At 40.1% G+C, this 16442-nt stretch overlaps 1 protein-coding gene across 2 annotated transcripts; it reads right to left on the reverse strand.

Annotated features, from left to right (window-relative positions):
* Positions 1–1752: 1752 nt before the first annotated feature.
* On the reverse strand, positions 1753–16242 carry fnbp1a (formin binding protein 1a). Of its 2 annotated transcripts, none has more exons than XM_065966458.1 (18): positions 15895–16242; positions 14172–14287; positions 13763–13813; positions 12847–12994; positions 12652–12714; positions 12421–12516; positions 12269–12283; positions 11200–11328; positions 10452–10598; positions 10135–10311; positions 9769–9930; positions 8848–8862; positions 8573–8682; positions 7683–7815; positions 6677–6822; positions 6310–6446; positions 6029–6187; positions 1753–2959 (listed from the first exon to the last, which is right to left on the reverse strand). In XM_065966458.1, exons 1-18 carry the CDS (start codon positions 15922–15924, stop codon positions 2931–2933), a joined length of 1863 nt encoding a protein of 620 aa, XP_065822530.1. In that variant the 5' UTR covers positions 15925–16242; the 3' UTR covers positions 1753–2930. The 2 variants fall into 2 exon arrangements, with proteins under 2 accessions (XP_065822530.1, XP_065822527.1); XM_065966455.1 differs by having other exon boundaries at positions 9769–9960; positions 15895–16241.
* Between the last annotated feature and the right edge of the window lie 200 nt (positions 16243–16442).

The raw sequence follows: 16442 nt of genomic DNA on the forward strand, positions 1-16442 counted from the left end.
AGCAAAGCTCCATAGAAAGTCAGATTTATACTTGCAAACATTATTTTTTTTAACAATATGTCTGTTGTCAACCTACTTCTTTACATTTATATAAGTGGTGTTTCTTTATACCACTTACTATATCGATTGTAGAAGTATTTGCTCTCAAGTCTTATCTGCACTTTACACTAAGGATTAATCATATTGAATCATAACATTTCCGTCTAACCAACCTTCCATTACACCCGATGAAGGTCGGTTAGACCAAAACGTTTTTCTATTTTCTTTAGTACCAACATTTCAGGTCCTGCATGACAGTTCAATTGTGAGAGACAAGTGAATAAAGAAAATTATTTATTACAATTACAATAGATAACATTGAAATGTGACTTGACAGAAGGTGCTTGGTCTATATGTTTGGAGAATGTCAATTCTGAGCGGCAACAGAATAAATACCCCCCAGATGCAAGCCCTAGAACGGGACAGTCCATAGAGTGCCCCCCAAAATGATTACTTACCAAGCAGGAGTTAATCGGTCGTGATTAATTAAACAAGATGGTATAATTTGCTAAAGAAAAAAAACATTAGACTTAAGCAACAAGAACAACAGTAAATGAAATGCCCTGCTGATAAATGAATACTTGATCAAAAAAATCAGTACACATACTGGATATGAACCAAAAGAAGCACAAACACAGATTCCAGCTATGTGCCCCACTGGCTTGTTGTGAGATTGGTTTAATTCATTTATATTATTATTTTTTTAGGGCGGCCATGCCCTCCTTGTAAAGGGAGACACAAAGCCCCAACTTTTTAGAAAATAAAAAAGGAAAATATTAAGAACAGCTTGTAAGTAGTGGAGGCGAAGATGTACAAAGATATATTTGAGCTTCAATGATGGCAGTTGTTTCTGGAAACACATATGTGGACCAACGGGCCAATGTGGACCAACGGGCCAGTTGTTGCAGAGAAGCTGTAGACAGGCCTTGTATTGCAGCAGAGGTAGCAGCACTTATACATTTTAGAAGAGTCTGCTCTACATGAGAACAAAACCAAAGTCAACATAATGGTTGAGGCAGCCAGGCCCTTCCTCATGTAAAACCTGGCAGAATTGAAATAAGACTCCAGGGAAGGCTGATTGAATAAGAGAACTAATGATTCTTGGGGAAGAACTGGTACTGGTGAGGAGCTGGCGTCTGGGCAAAGACTCCTGAATACCTGCAAATTAAACTGGGATAAGGATTTTCTGTACAGATAGCCATGTTATGCATCTCATGAATGGCATCATTTTGGGAAAAGAAGAGCATCCTTTATTCATAATTCCTGCTACTGCTTCACTGTCACATTGAACTCTGATGGATTTGTGGCTCCAGGAATTCCCCCATGAGTGGCATTCTACTGCACTAGGACAGATCTCTAACACATCCCATGAGAATTCTAGTTTAGGGAAGGAACATTTGCCTTTGGACCACAGGCCTTGAAAATACCTGCCAAAACATACGGAGGGTTCTGCGTACATGAAAAACGTAATGGTGTCACAGGAATATACCAGATTGTCATAGAAGAACGTTACTTCCATTCTAATGGGTTAGTAAACTACACCAGAAGATGAAGTCAGATGAAGTGAATAACACCAAAAAAAGGCTTTTTTTAAATCATAATTTCCATGGAAAAGACTCTCGATGACTGATACATATGATGCTTAAAAAGCAGGATAAGGATTTTTTGTAAACAAAGAAAAAAGAGTTTGGATAAAAGACGCTAAAAGATTCATTATTTGATTCACTGTGTAGTTTATTTTGAAAGTTTAACATACAGGAAATTGAAAAGATCGTGATCAGCCGTCTCATGTCTTAATAAAAAATCAACTAATCATATTTCACTATAAAATAAAAAAGTTTTGACATTTCACACAATCAATCAATAGCATGATCATTGATCAACAAGCAAAGGGAGGGGCCAGGGAGGCAGGGCTAATACAGGCAGGGTAAGCTGGGGGCGGGATTAATGTTAACAGGTATACAGGGGGCGTGGCTACACCTGTGCAGCTACAATTTATTTACACACAGTCAACTTTTCAATGACTAAACTTAAGACTGTTTTAGCTTTTAACTTCACACAGTATAAACTTAACTTTACAGTTTTTTTTACAGAGTACCCTCTCAACAGTTTTTATTTGTCCTACAAAGAATTACACTTCTGATCACGCCCACAGTGATGTCAGCGTGTACTTACACACCCTAGTACATTGTAACCTCACTGCAGTGTGAGGTGTCCAGAGAAGGTGTACCCAGACTTTTGATTAATTCTTTGTTTCATTCTAACTCTGTGGCCAACAGGAAGGATCGTCCTCTCCACCATTTCACATTTTCTTTTCAATAAACGATTCCACAACCATTAAATAACTAATAATAAATATGATCATTTCTTCAGAGAATCAAAAAACATTCAAATGTTTTCACATGAGAACAAATTTTTAAAGGACTGATTTAAAAAAAAGATACATTTTTAATTTCTAGGCCCAAATATTATGGGGATATGGGAAAACCAGGATTTATTGGTTTTGCATCTACCATCATAAAACTTTGCTTTACGTAAGCCCAGAAGTGGATTTTTATTCATTGACAAATAAATAGGCAAACTGTCTGACTTTTTGATGAGTAATGATTGAAGTTAACATCTGGGTCTCGAGTAAATACGGATGGTATGGATCAGAGTGGGCAGGAGCTGTCTAATGTTTGATCTTTATTTTGATGTCTGCTCTGCATTCAAGGCCTGTATAATAGCTGATTGATCTCTGATTGATTTCTCAGTCACCAGTAGAAGTTTTCCTCCATCTCGTATCAACAGCAGTTAAACTGTCCAATGAAAAGCTGTCACTGGACCTCCTCAGAGCTCTTTCCTTTACATCACTTCCTGTGGAGAGACGTCCTCACTGGTCGATAACTGTGCTAGACTAGCCGACTACTCTGCACAAAGCCTACAAGATAGACACAGACAGACAGACAGACAGACAGACAGAAAGAGAGGGAGGCAGGTAGACAGATGGAGAAACAGACAAGGAGATAGACAGAGGGACAGACAGGTAGATATGTTAGAGCTGGTAGAGTGAGACAAGAGGTCAAACTGCTGCCGTCTACAGCAAAACTTCACTAAAACTACACTCATTATGATCATATTTGCTGCTGCTAAATTATATTACTTCCTACAAGAGTACCCCTGTGAGAATTTAAAGGTCTTACTGAAAAAGATGGGTACCACGCTAAACAGTTTTCTGGGATAAAGATTTGTTTGAAACATTAAGAGGTCAGAGGTTGTGATTTCACAAGTTTGTACTTACACTGTTCATCAGGCAGAAATCAGATCTCTGTTATCAAAATGACTCCTCAACATTATTTATCCTTTAAATCACAGTGCACTGAATGTATCTGTACTTTGGAAACACAAGACATCAGAAAACATTGCATTGGACTTGAAGAAACTGAGATGGACATTTCTGACTTCTGAGAAAAAGATGATCCATTGATTAATTGAGAAATGAATCAGCAGATTAATCTAAACCAATCGAATCATTAGTAGTTGTGAATTGGAGTAAGAGTTAGTACATGATGACATGAAGATAAAGAGTGAAGTGAATCGAACATGAGGTAAAAACACCTCAAAGAAGTTTCTGATAAGAACATGATTTATAGTATCAGAAACTGATGTCATCTCTACTAAGTATGTACTCAACATGAGGTGATTTGGTAATGAGGTGTAATAAACCCCTGTAAACACTGCATCAGGTTCGCTTTTAGTGTTATAAAAGACTGAAGGTTTATGTTGGTAACAGAAACAGAAAATTTAGGCATTTAATCAATTTGACTGGTTTCTGAATTCTGTGTCAAAGAAAGTCTTTTTTAAATAATTAATTGCAATCATTTATATGATAGGTGTCCACATACATATACTGGCCATGAGTTCTATTGCTGTTTTGGTCATTTGTCCTTTGAGTGAAAACACTCCAATCAAAAAAAAATTTAACATCAGAGGCATGGTGGACAAGTCGATCTGCTGCTGATTTAACATTTAGGATGTTTTGAATTCAAACACGCACACAGTTTAATATGTGCCATGTGTTTATGTTTTATATGTCTGGACACTGATTGTGTAGCTGGTGACAAAGACTATAAGCCTAAATCATACACCACACAAAATAACAAGTTCATATCATGATGGAGTTCTCAGATCTCTCTTACATTTGTCATATATGAAACAAATTTCAGGTTCATGAGAAAGTAAAATCTGTCCGATTGGATCTCTACGATCTCTACGATCACTGCCATGATCTAAGATCCTTAACATCTCTATCTCTCTTATCGCTAACATATATCACATCTACAACTCACATTTTAAACACATCTTTCATCACTAACATTTCTCCCATTGCTCAAGTTTCAAACATGTCTCACATCTCGATCATCTCCCAACTGCTAAACCTCCCTCAGATTTCTGTAATCTCTAACAACTCTCACATCTCTTACCTCTGATATCTCAACAACCTCAATATTTCTCAGAGCGTCTCACATTTCACATTTCTCAAATCTCACATCTCTATCATATAATTTCTCCAGTCTTTAAAATCTCTCAAATTTCTAACATTCCTCATATTTCGATCATCAATCATTGTTTCTCACCTTTATGCCATCTCTTACATCTGTTCTCAGATATCTATCTCACTTATCTTTAACATCCAAATATTTCTCCCATTTCTAAAGTTTCGCTCATTTCTTAGGTCTCTCTAACATTTCAACCCTCTATAAACTCCTTGTCTCTAAAATCTCCACATTTTCTCCAAATACCAATGACATGTCTAACATCTCTTCAACTTCCAACATCACCTTTAACATTTTTTACACCTCTTCTGTGTCCTTCATCACCTAATCCCCATCTTCTCTCCCATACGTTACTCTCAGCCTTGTACAGTTTGCACATCTGTAATTTAACCTGTGTGTCACACAGGTGTACAATTTCCCCCAGAGGAAAATAGTAGCAGAAAAATAACAGGTAGAGTTTAAGTTCAGCACATAGACAGGCAGAGCAGAGGAGGACACAGACAGGCTGCTGCTGTAACCAGAGCAACCAATGTGTAGACATTAACAGGTAAAGGGTAAAGGTTCATAGAGGTCATCAGGTACGGAGGGAGCAGGTTAATTAAGTTTATAAAAGAAAGGTCAGATTCCTTCTAGAGGTCTGAGACCAACATCTGTATATAAGAGGTCACTTATATGTCACACAGAGGTCATGTACAGGTCACTTTAAGGTCACATTTTGAGGTCAAATGCGGCTTGTAAAAAGTGAAATGAAGGTCTGGTAGAGGTATTGTGAAGGTCATAGGTCAAAGTCATACAAGTCAGCTGCAGGTTATTTTTCCAGGTCATGAACGTCATGTGAAGGTCGAAGGTCATGAAGATCTGGTGAAATCCTTGTAAGGTCTGTAGAGGTCATAGGTAGAGCTAAATGGAAAAATGTTGAGAAGGTCATATGTAGGCCATGTCAAGGTCATAGGTAGCTTAATTTGTTCATATGTAAGTCATACTAAGATCAGCCATAACACGATGACCACTTGTGCAATCCAATGCAATCCAATACACCAGCCTTAACCTACTACTTTTACAAAGCTTCCATGTTTAAAAAGGTGATTGTACTTTTACTTTAACATTTATTAATGAAGTTACTGTGGGTAGTGGTGTGCTGGAGGTTATTATATCTGAAGGTGTAATTATATTTCGCTACCCTCGTGTATGTTACTAGAGAGGGCAAAATATTACAAACACCTTTCAATATAATGCACTTCAGTCCATCAACTGCATCCACAATTTGTTATAATAAATATAAGGTAGAATTATCACCTTTCTGACCATGACAACAGGTAGAAGTTATGGTAGAACAGTTGTATTGGATTGCATTACATTGCATAGATGGTCTTAATGTTATGGTTGACTTGTGTATGTATATCATATAAAAGTCATATGTGGTTTATATGTAGGTTATATGTAGGTCATGGCACCTTTGGCACTGCTGTCTAGGAAGACTTTGATGTAGGAGGTGGGGACATATCCCTCCTCCTCAAGGTTCCTCCGTACTCTGGTCCAACCGTCACCTTTGTCCTCTTCCACCACAGAGAGTAGTTCTCCCTCCACCATGGACAAAGTGCCTTCGTTCTGACCTGCAGAAGATCCACAACAACGTGTTCAGAGCTGAGAGAACCAGTGAGACATCCCTGTGCACCTGTTTGCCAGGAGATGTTGTGGCTGTCGCACAAAATGCAGGAATATCAAATAGGAGTACCTTGGAACGGGTAAAGGGACTTGCAGGTGCCGATACTTGGCAACGGTTCTTCGTCATCAAAGTCGTCATCAAACTCAGAACTACGAGACTTGAAGTGAAGCTCTGCACTGTTGTCTTCAGTGTAGCTGCCGTCAGGACTGAGGTGAGGAAGAGACAGGTAGAGAGAGGTCAGTAGATACACAGACGGATAAATAGTTAGAAACAGGGGTAATATTTTTTTATGTTCTGTGTCTTAAAATGCCAGAAGAGTTTAGCTTAGTAACACGTTGAAATGGATAATAGCTTAGACACATTACAAACTGTTAACAAGGGTCAGTTATCTGTAATCAATAACCAGTTACCAATAACCAATAATTAGTCTCAGCACCTCTCTCTGCTGGCTGGACTGCGGTTATCAAGCTGTTTCAGGCTGCTGCTGCCTGGTGTTGTCGCCTGTGAATTTACCCCACAACCTCCACTCTGTCTCCTACCGCTGTGATCAGACAGTCTGCTGTCAGCCTCTGCCAGCCATGCCTACACACATAAGAACAACAGAATACACACCATTACTATGCATGCATACACCTATTTTAAGAAAATACAGTTTAAATGATGTGGGCCTGGTCCACAGAGGGATTGCAGTGATAGAGCCCAGTAAAGCTGTGTAAATAATAATCTTTCATATGAAAAGGAACCCAGTTGCAAAAAAAGATCAAATTCACAAACACTGGCACCAACAGCCATGCAAAGTTAAGAGTGAAAAATGTATCCTCTGCTGAGAGTTGGTGGTAACTGCGCTGCAATATTTATAAGAAATGTCATGCTCAGACTTTACAGTGATGGTGAAAATAAATTCCACCTCTTTTTTAAACCTAAAATTGAATTCTTTCTGTAAATGAAGTCTTGCTTTAATTAATATAATCAGGGGGAAAATGTGTTTGGGTCTGTTAACCCCCTGCAAATATGAGGACACTTTGTCCATATGTATAAAGACTGTCCGGGCAGTTTCACATAACAGAAAGGAAAGATTGACTATGTGGCTGAGCTGCTCTCGCTGACTATCTCCAGGACAAAGCTGGTATAAATGGTGTAACTTGTATCACGTCAGTAGAGATGCAACTTCCCAATAAACTGGTAAAAGCGTCCCCTCCCCTCCCAGCTCATCATCTGTATTTGGACAGAAATAATCTTTGTCAGGAAGAGAGCACACAGCTCAGCTCCACACAGCAGAGTGTTGGAGTAGATAGCTTCTCTCCACGGCAAGCTTCACTGTGATTTGACAAACTGCACAGAGACAGACAACTTCATGGGCATGTTAAGGATTGAATATTATTAGAACAAATGTTTTTGTGAATTTGACCCTCAGTGTACTATGTAGTGTGGAAAATATTAACCTGGTTCTTCCGCAGCTCTTCCTCCAGTTTCTGAAGACTCTGTTTCACCTCCTCCAGTCGAGGCTCCAAACTGCCGGCATCGCCCATCTGGGGACTCCGTTCATAGACCTCCCTCATTTTCAACAGAGCATCTCTAAAACCACACACACGCACGCACGCACGCACACACACACACACACACACACACACACACACACACACACACACACACACACACACACACACACACACACACACACACACACACACACACACACACACACACACACACACACACACACACACACACACACACACACACACACACGCACACACACGCACACATTTTCGTTTTTAACCACAGAAACAACAGTGAGTTTGAGCTTCAGGAATTTTTCAAGTTCAATGTCTGTTTCAATAGTCAAATTTCCATTATTGATTCAATAAAATTGATTAAAAGACATTAGCTGATTGATGTGCTATACCCCTTTAGTATGGAATCTAGGTGTGGAGGCCGCTTGCCCCCTTGTGGCCACAGTATGCAACCAGTAACTGCAGTATTGTTAGAAATGTAAAGAACTAGTTATTTATTTATAACATGTCAGAAGAAAGTTATATTGCTTTAAATTACTTTAAATGTTACATTTGATAAGATTAGCCAACATACTTTTATATAGTCAATATTTAAAGATAGAGTTAAATACACGTTTATTTAAATATACTTGTATGCTTCTAGTAGTGTTGTTAGGGTTTAATTGATAGTTAAACCAATTTGTGGATAGAATGTGATAGTCTCTGTCTATATAATGTTCTTCTTTTCACAGTCAGTTATTCTAGCTGGAGTGCATCCTAATCTCTGAAACATGAAATTGTGCTTAAATGTGAAGAGTGTGTGTGTGTGTTTATGTTACCTCTGCTCTCTCTCTCTCTGGATCTCTTGGTTGATGTTGTTGATCCTGGTTTGAAGTTTCTTTCTTCTTTGTTCTGGAGGAAGATGACTGCAGTCTGCAGGACCTGAACCCTACAGAAAAATAATAATGTTACATGATATCATTATAAACACACACACACACGCACACACATGTGCGCACACACACACACACACACACACACTAACACACACACACAAAAACACACACAGACACTCACACTCATATATATACACGTATATAGTTGTGATACCTACCAGTTTAAGTGACAGCTGTCCAATCACAGAGGAGCATGAAGAAAACATCATAACATTAAAAACATAGTTGGTCATTTATGAAAGCATGTGTATTTGTGCTTCTATGCGTTGTGATGTGTTAACATATTACCATGTATACCAATGTAGACAGGTACGTGTTTGCACATGTTAAATAGTACATACAGTATGTTTTTTTTTTGTCCTGTCACAATCTTTACTTATTGAGTCATCTCAACAAATATGAACATAAACTTGATTTTTCCATTTATATTTACATATCATATGTTTGCCAACATAAACTCCTTCTGTTTGTCAGACCACAATAAGACTTATCAGACAAATTAACCAACCTCTTACACAAGATGCACACAAAACCCGTGAACCAGGCAAAGGAGGAGAATATGTGTTACTTGATTCTAATGTTTTCTCATGGCAACAGCATTAATCCAGACAGAAAGTTTAGAGAAGAAAAGGACTCACTTGACTTGATTTCAGTCTAAAGGTCTGGCGTGGGAATGTTTAGAGACCAAGCTGAACTAGAGAGAGCCAATATGTTGGCAGCATTAAGGTTCAAATGACATTTCCATAGAGGTAAGAGAATACAGTGTTACACTCATGATTAGAAACTGGCCTGTGATTCAGCTGTGTTTAAAAAGGTGGCAGTGAAAACTGAGAGTAAAAGAGTTCATTTTATCATTTGCTCTGGTTTGTTGTTTTACTGTATTTCAGTTGTTTTCATCTAAATTACATTTAATCTTTTTATCTCAGGCCTATACAGTGTATGTGTTTATAAACTATGTATAGCCCTGTTTCGACCGGAGGAACTTTCCCCCGGAACTACGGTCTTTTTGAAGAACTACATGCGTTTTGACCAAATCTACCAGGGTGTGAATGTAGTCTCATGTGTGTGTTTGTGTGTACCCCTCTCTTGAGGCTGCGCAGACACTGCTTCCTGGTTCTCGATCCAGAGGTCATGAGGTCATTCAGACGCTGTGTGATTGGTTCTCTAGAAGTAGGGGGCGGGGACTGGGGGCTGTCGGTGCCAGCACCAGGTGAGGGGGAGGTCGGGGGTGGAGGGGGAGGCTGCCGAGGGGAGGAGAGGAGGGTCAACAGCTGGAGAGAGAGAGGTGTGGTCAGGGTAGCTGATTGACTGAATGTATTTGTTGTGTGAGTGTGTGTGTGTGTGTGTGTGTGTGTGTGTGTGTGTGTGTGTGTGTGTGTGTGTGTGTGTGTGTGTTTACCTGTGTTGTATGTGATGTGTATATATACCCGTGTGTATTTTTGCACCTTGTTTTTTCGTATAAAGGGCCAGAGCTTCCTGCTGTGTCTCCTCCCCTCGGTGCGGTTGTCGAGGTAACTGGATTCAGAAATGCTCCTCCTCATGGAGGCGCTGTAGTCCTCAAACTCCACATCACCAGGAGGATCGAAGCCTGATTTATAAACTTCCACCACCTGTCGGGTGTCCTAAAAGCACACGTTAAAAGACACACACACAAGATAATAAAGTAAGAAATCCATTCCTACACTATATCCGAAACGCTCCAACATTCATCTTAAATCAACTGTATTCCCAGAACTACTAAAAATCCACCCTGGACACTCACCATCCTGGGCTGGATGCCCTCAGCAGCATCCATCATGGCGTCCACACAACGACTCACAACAGGAAGAACTTTTCTTTCTGCCTCTGCTGACAAACGCATCGCTTCACAAATTCTTTCGATCCTCCGCTCCTCCATGTCCTGGATACGCTGAAAACACAGAAACATAATAAATGAATGCACCCTGGCACAATGAGCCTGGTTTATCTGGTGTTAATGGTACCAGTGCCTGGTACTTCCTGGTTTACCTCTGTATAACTGGCACCAGTATGTGGTAGTGCTCTTTAACCTTGTAGTTTAATGGAACCAGTGAACTCTCTTGCTAGTTTAGCAACCAGTTTGCCATACCGGTTTTTACATGGTACCAATGTAACTGGCACCAATGTGCAATACTGCTGGTAAAGGTATTTTACCAGATATATAACTGGTACCACTGTAGTGTACTTCTTGCTTATATGACTGAAATTGCTGGTTTACCTGATCTAGAAGCAATAACATCCTACGTACTGCGTTGCTGGTTTGCCTAGGATTTAACTGGTACCAGTGCATGTTACACTGGTAAAGCTCGTGTATATATTGTACAGACTTGGTGTGTGACTGGTCAGAGTGTGTGGTAAAGTCGTTTTACTCCGTTCCAGTGCAAAATACTGGTTGTTTGCCTGTTATATAATTACCACAAGACTGTCTTTAGTTTTGCTTGACCTCATATATAACAGGTACCAGTACCAAATGAGTGGTGCAGCTTGTTTACCTGGTAGATAACTGGTACCAGCGTGTGGTAGTGCTGGTGCTGATCTTGGTTAAACTGGTTTAAATTGGTCACATAGTCTTTCCTTGCTTCTTCTGCAGCTTCTTTTTTCTGTTGAGCTGTCTGACGAGCCTGAAACCAGAAAACAAATGATAACACCCAGAGTATTCCACAAAGTATATTTCCCAACAACTCTACATCACAGGAATGTTTAATCAAGCAGTGACTATGTCCAATAACTTACATTTGTTTGGATCAAACACATGAAATTAATTATTTTTCGTCAGTGTGCATTAAAGGTCCCATATTATGCTTTTTCTGGTTTTATATGCTCTTTAGTGTGTTTTCCAAGTGTCCTGTGCATGTTTAGGCACATCTATGTGCAAAAATTCAAAGTCCACGGAAACGCGGCTTCTCCTACGTCCTCCTGTTAGCTGTAGCATTAGCTGCATGTAACGCTCGGTTCTAGCCCCCCTCGATAAAAATTTGTCGGTCCGACGTCATTGTCAGTGTGAGATCACTGATCTAAGTCCATTGGCTCGTTGTGGCAAGCCCAGCAGCTCATGTTGAAATTTCCGAGACGCTTGCTGAGCAATTGACCAATAACAACAGAGCGGATCAGCAGACCAATCAGAGCAGACTTCGCCCACCTGAAGTCTAACAGTGTGGGCTCAACAGAGTGCAGCTGACGGACTCAGAGCGTAGAGGGAGCAAGGAGGAGCAGTACATGAAAACACACACTTTTTTCGGACATTAGCTATTGTGAACGTACAAAAGTAGGTACATAGATTAAATATACAAACCCCAAAAAGGGCATAATATGGGCTCTTTAAAGGTGTTGGTTTGTGTGCTCCCCTTTGTTTCTAGTCCGAATGCTAGGCTAAGCTAACATGAACCAAAGTCTAGATCTTTACTAAATACATTATGATATGAATATCTCAAAACAAGCCCCCATCCAAACATATTTAACTGTTCCTTTAAAAAGCAGTTATCTCGGTCGGAGCTTACTGTTGCAGTACAGTAAATAAGTATTCAAATACAGAATAGAGCAACAAAAGGCAAAGTATTTTACCTTGAGAGAGCAGCGCTGAGAGAAAGAGAGAGAGAGACACAGACAGCATAACTGTTACTTCAAATCACAAACTTTTCTGAATGTTAGTTGACCTTTCAAAGACATGTTCTCTCAAGGAGACAAACAGACAGAAAGACTGAAAATATATCAACCTTCTCTCCGTCTGTCTTGTTGTCCAGATCAATTCTGTCTGAGACTTGTTGAGCTCGCTCTGCCTCCTTACAGTCACGCTCAAACCGACGTTTACTCTGAACGACAACAAATAAACAAGTCAATCCAAATATCATCAAAGTAAAAGGTGACATTTTGTTTTATTGTTTTAATTACTATTTATTTTAATATGTACTGAAGTGTGTTGGTGGTCGGGGTCAGGTGTCACTCACAGACTCCAGCTGTTTCCAGGAGCTCTCAATGTGCTGCTGGGCACGGCGGCCATCTTGAAAATGCTGAAACAAACATTATGGAGGGTTTTTGCAACTTTTTCTCCATGTAAGTACATCATGAGTCAGAAGAATCCCTTGAATGCCAATGGTTTTTTTTGTGTGTTTTATGTTTTGTTTGTTCGTTTGTGTACTTACAGTCTTCCTTTCAGTCTTCAGTTCTTGTGTGTATCGGGCCAGCTCACAGACAATCTGAGTGCTTAGGTTATCCGCAAGTTCTTCTCTCTGAACCGAGAGTTCGTTCAGCTGACGTAGAGTCGCAGCAAATGCCAAACACCATGTGTACCTGTAACAACCAATCAAAAACCAGATGTACCAATAACAGCGTCAATCAGAGACCATATGTGTGAAAAATGACGCCTCAGAAACCAGATGTTTCATTTAAAACAAATCAGAATCCACATCTACCTTCAAAAACCAAGGTGAGATGTGGATTCTCATCAGAGACCAGAAATGTAATTCACAACCAATAAGAAAACAGAACAACCAATGAGACCAGAATCTACTCCTACAATTAATTAGGAACTACAGCTGCCTATAACAACCACTGAGAAACCATATAACAATAACAACCAATCATTCACCATTTAACAACCTATCCACAATCATATGTACCTGTAAAAAGCATTGATTAACCAAATCAACTTGTTATACCAGTAAGAGATCACATGTAAGTGTAACAGCCAAATTTGTTAATCCGACCAAACAGTCACTATAGTGTTATAATTTATGTCCATCACATTGTCCTTGCACAGCATTTGGACTCACTGATCACTATTTGGATCACTTCTTCCAGTTAAATTAAAGGCAGGAAATAAAATCTGAAGAGCATGTAGTCAGGATTGAGAGGAGATGGACCAATAAGCAGAGCTGAAATCATAGTCGTGCTTTTAATGCGCTGTCAGAAAATGTTTCTAAGGGGACAGGGACAGACCTAAGAAAACTTAGAGTCATTTTTTGCTCAAAAGAAGGCAAACATGATTGGTGGCTAAATGTTACACAACTGTTTGGCCCTAATAATCAAAATAAAAACAATCTAAAAATGTTTACTGACCTGCTCTCATCCTCTCTGCTTCTCTTAGGGTGATACTTCTTAGAAAGGCTCCTGCAAACAGATGGGTAAAGAGGCAGGCAGACAGGTATAGAGACAGGTATAGAGACAGGTATAGAGACAGGTAGTCAGAGGAAGGGAGCGAGATGGACACACAGTAAGAGACAGACAAGACAGCATTATAGGTAGACTAGGTATCGTTCATTTTTCTGTTGCAAAAAAATTACGATATTTGTACCAGAACTTTGAATCAAATGTTATAATATTTGTTTCCTGATTTAATTGAATTAAGAAATATAAAAAATATCTGAAAAGGGAATGTTGCTGAAACTCTTGGACAATGACAGTTTGATTTCTTTCAAATGAAAGTGATGGAGATCAGACAGATTTGCTGCAAATGTGACACTTGTACCTGATCTGTTTGGCGTAGCTCAGCTCAATCTCAGCTCTCTCTTTAACAAACTTGGTGTATCTTTCCAGGAAGTCGATTCCCCAGCTGGTGTGTTTCTCCAAGTTATCAAACTGATCCTGAAACACAAAACAGCAAAAAACTAAAAAACTCTTATTTATATATGTAGTCCCCAACACTGACTCTATCCTGTTAACTGCAGGACTGAATAACAGTAATAATACTGATAAACTTCTGAAGTACAGCATTACTGCTTTAGTGTATTATCCCTGAGGTGGTACACATGAGTAGTGTAGAGTAGAATTGATGCTTTTTAACAATATTAAAGTTGTAGTACAACATAACTGTAATGGAACAATTTACAGCAATTTCACAACAATTTTATTAATGAAATATTTTCCGGTCAAACCCTTCGGCTTTCATTCTATGTGTCATTTCTGGAGCTCAACACAACCCAACTGCAACACATTGGGGAGGGAGTGTCTGAGTGTTTTCAGCAGCATTGAATTCTGGATTAATTCAGGCTCAGAGAAAAATGAACCGATTACAAAGTATCCTTAATGAAACCTGGTCCAGGGCAAGCAGGACCTCAGACTGAGCTAAAGCTTCATGTTCCAACAAAACAACAACACTAAGGAAAGTCCAGACAACATGAGGCTCATGGGGAACTCTGTGGAAAACTTTCCTCTAGAAGTCTAAAAAACACCTCCAGAAGGAGAGGTGTGAAAGTGCGCCTGGCCACAACCAGTGGCTCAGTAGTAATATTTATTTTAAGAATTTAGTATACTGCTTGTTTATTTATTTAATTTGTTGGCATTTGATTTTTTTTTTTTGCCAGTCAGTTAGATGTGTTCAGTCAGATTTCTTTCAAATATATTCTAAACCAGAATTGTGATGTAGTTTGTCATAAACTGACAACAACAAAAACATACAGATGTTGTGAGATGTCATGAGATGTCATCAATATAGATGGCACACTGATGTGCCAACTGGTACAATAGTATAATAGCTAATACTATTATTATTCATATTATCTGATCGCATCCTTGGTATTAAACTAAGGTAAATATGTAATATAAATAAGTAATTGTTGATAAGCATGTGAGCTGTTTATTATAGCTGTGCTTTAGCAGTGTAACAATGCGAGCTCACACTGGTTGTGATTCTTGGCTCACATGCTTTAGATGTAACACTGGACAAGGTGTGTAGGTTTCTTTCCTGACACATCACAAATGGGGTTGATAAAAAAAACCTTTGACCACAAGAGAGAGAGAGAAAAGGTTATGGCTCATCATGAGTCTCTTGCAGGTCCTTCTGTTACACTTAGAGGAATATTCTGTCTCTCCTGAGCAGGTGCTGCATCAGTGTCCTCATGAAAACACATTTATAATCATAAAGGTAGAAGTGAGCGTGGTTAGGGTCAGGGGTTGGGTTGGAGAGGGGGGGTCTCTGTCTCTCTCTCTCAGGTCGCGCGCTGCAGCATCGTGGAGGACGCAGACCGCGAGCCGTTGTCGTCATTCACCGTGTTGCTATGGCAGAGCAGACAGAAGCACGAGGGCCTTACACGACACATACACACACATTAACCAACAGGCCGCCCGGTTACCGGCTCATCACAGATGGGTTACCGGATGAGCGATTGCAGCTTACGGTATTACCCGGTTTTTTTTTTCGGTGTGATACAGGGTGATGTCCGGGTGTAGCAGGTGTGAACAGGTGTACGTACCCACAGCTCGGTGCCCCAATTGCAGCTCATGGTGCCCGGTTTGCTCCTCGCGCTCCGCTGCAGCTGCTCCGCCTCTTGGTACCGATCCGACAATCACCGCGAGCTGCTGCTGCTGCTGCCCGACGCGCGCATCCTCACCGACACAACGGCTGCCTGTCTGTCGTATCTGTCTGTCAACAAGTCAGCCTCACCATGAATCTGTATGTCTGCTTGTCAGTCTCTCACCCTGTATCTGTCTGCCTGCCTGTCCGTCTGTCTGGGTCTGCAGCAGCACGAAAGCATAGGACGCGGTCACGCGCGGCGCGCCTCCCCGGAGGACCCTTTGTCATCAGTGAGATGCTGCGATTGTGTGTGTGTGTGTGTGTGTGTGTGTGTGTGTGTGTGTGTGTGTGTGTGTGTGTGTACTGAGCATGCTCAGTAGCTGCCCCGCCCTTCTGTCATACAGTCTAACAATAACTGTTCCGACTATCTCGTTTAAAGACGTATAATGATAAACGTCACTGTCAATTATCAAATCAATTTAATGATAGATTATTTTATTAAAGTAA

The sequence above is a fragment of the Labrus bergylta genome, chromosome 2 (genome assembly GCF_963930695.1).
Source record: "Labrus bergylta chromosome 2, fLabBer1.1, whole genome shotgun sequence".
NCBI lineage: Eukaryota > Metazoa > Chordata > Actinopteri > Labriformes > Labridae > Labrus > Labrus bergylta.

Bases quoted from the DNA above. Each gene is read 5' to 3' on its own strand.
- fnbp1a (XM_065966455.1), bottom strand. From the start codon at position 15,924: ATGAGCTGCAATTGGGGCACCGAGCTGTGG. The intron at 12,517-12,651 runs GTGAGTGACACC...GTTGTCGTTCAG, and splicing joins CCTGGAAACAGCTGGAGTCT to AGTAAACGTCGGTTTGAGCG. The intron at 6,823-7,682 runs GTTAATATTTTC...TTATGTGTGTAG, and splicing joins AAGAGCTGCGGAAGAACCAG to GCATGGCTGGCAGAGGCTGA.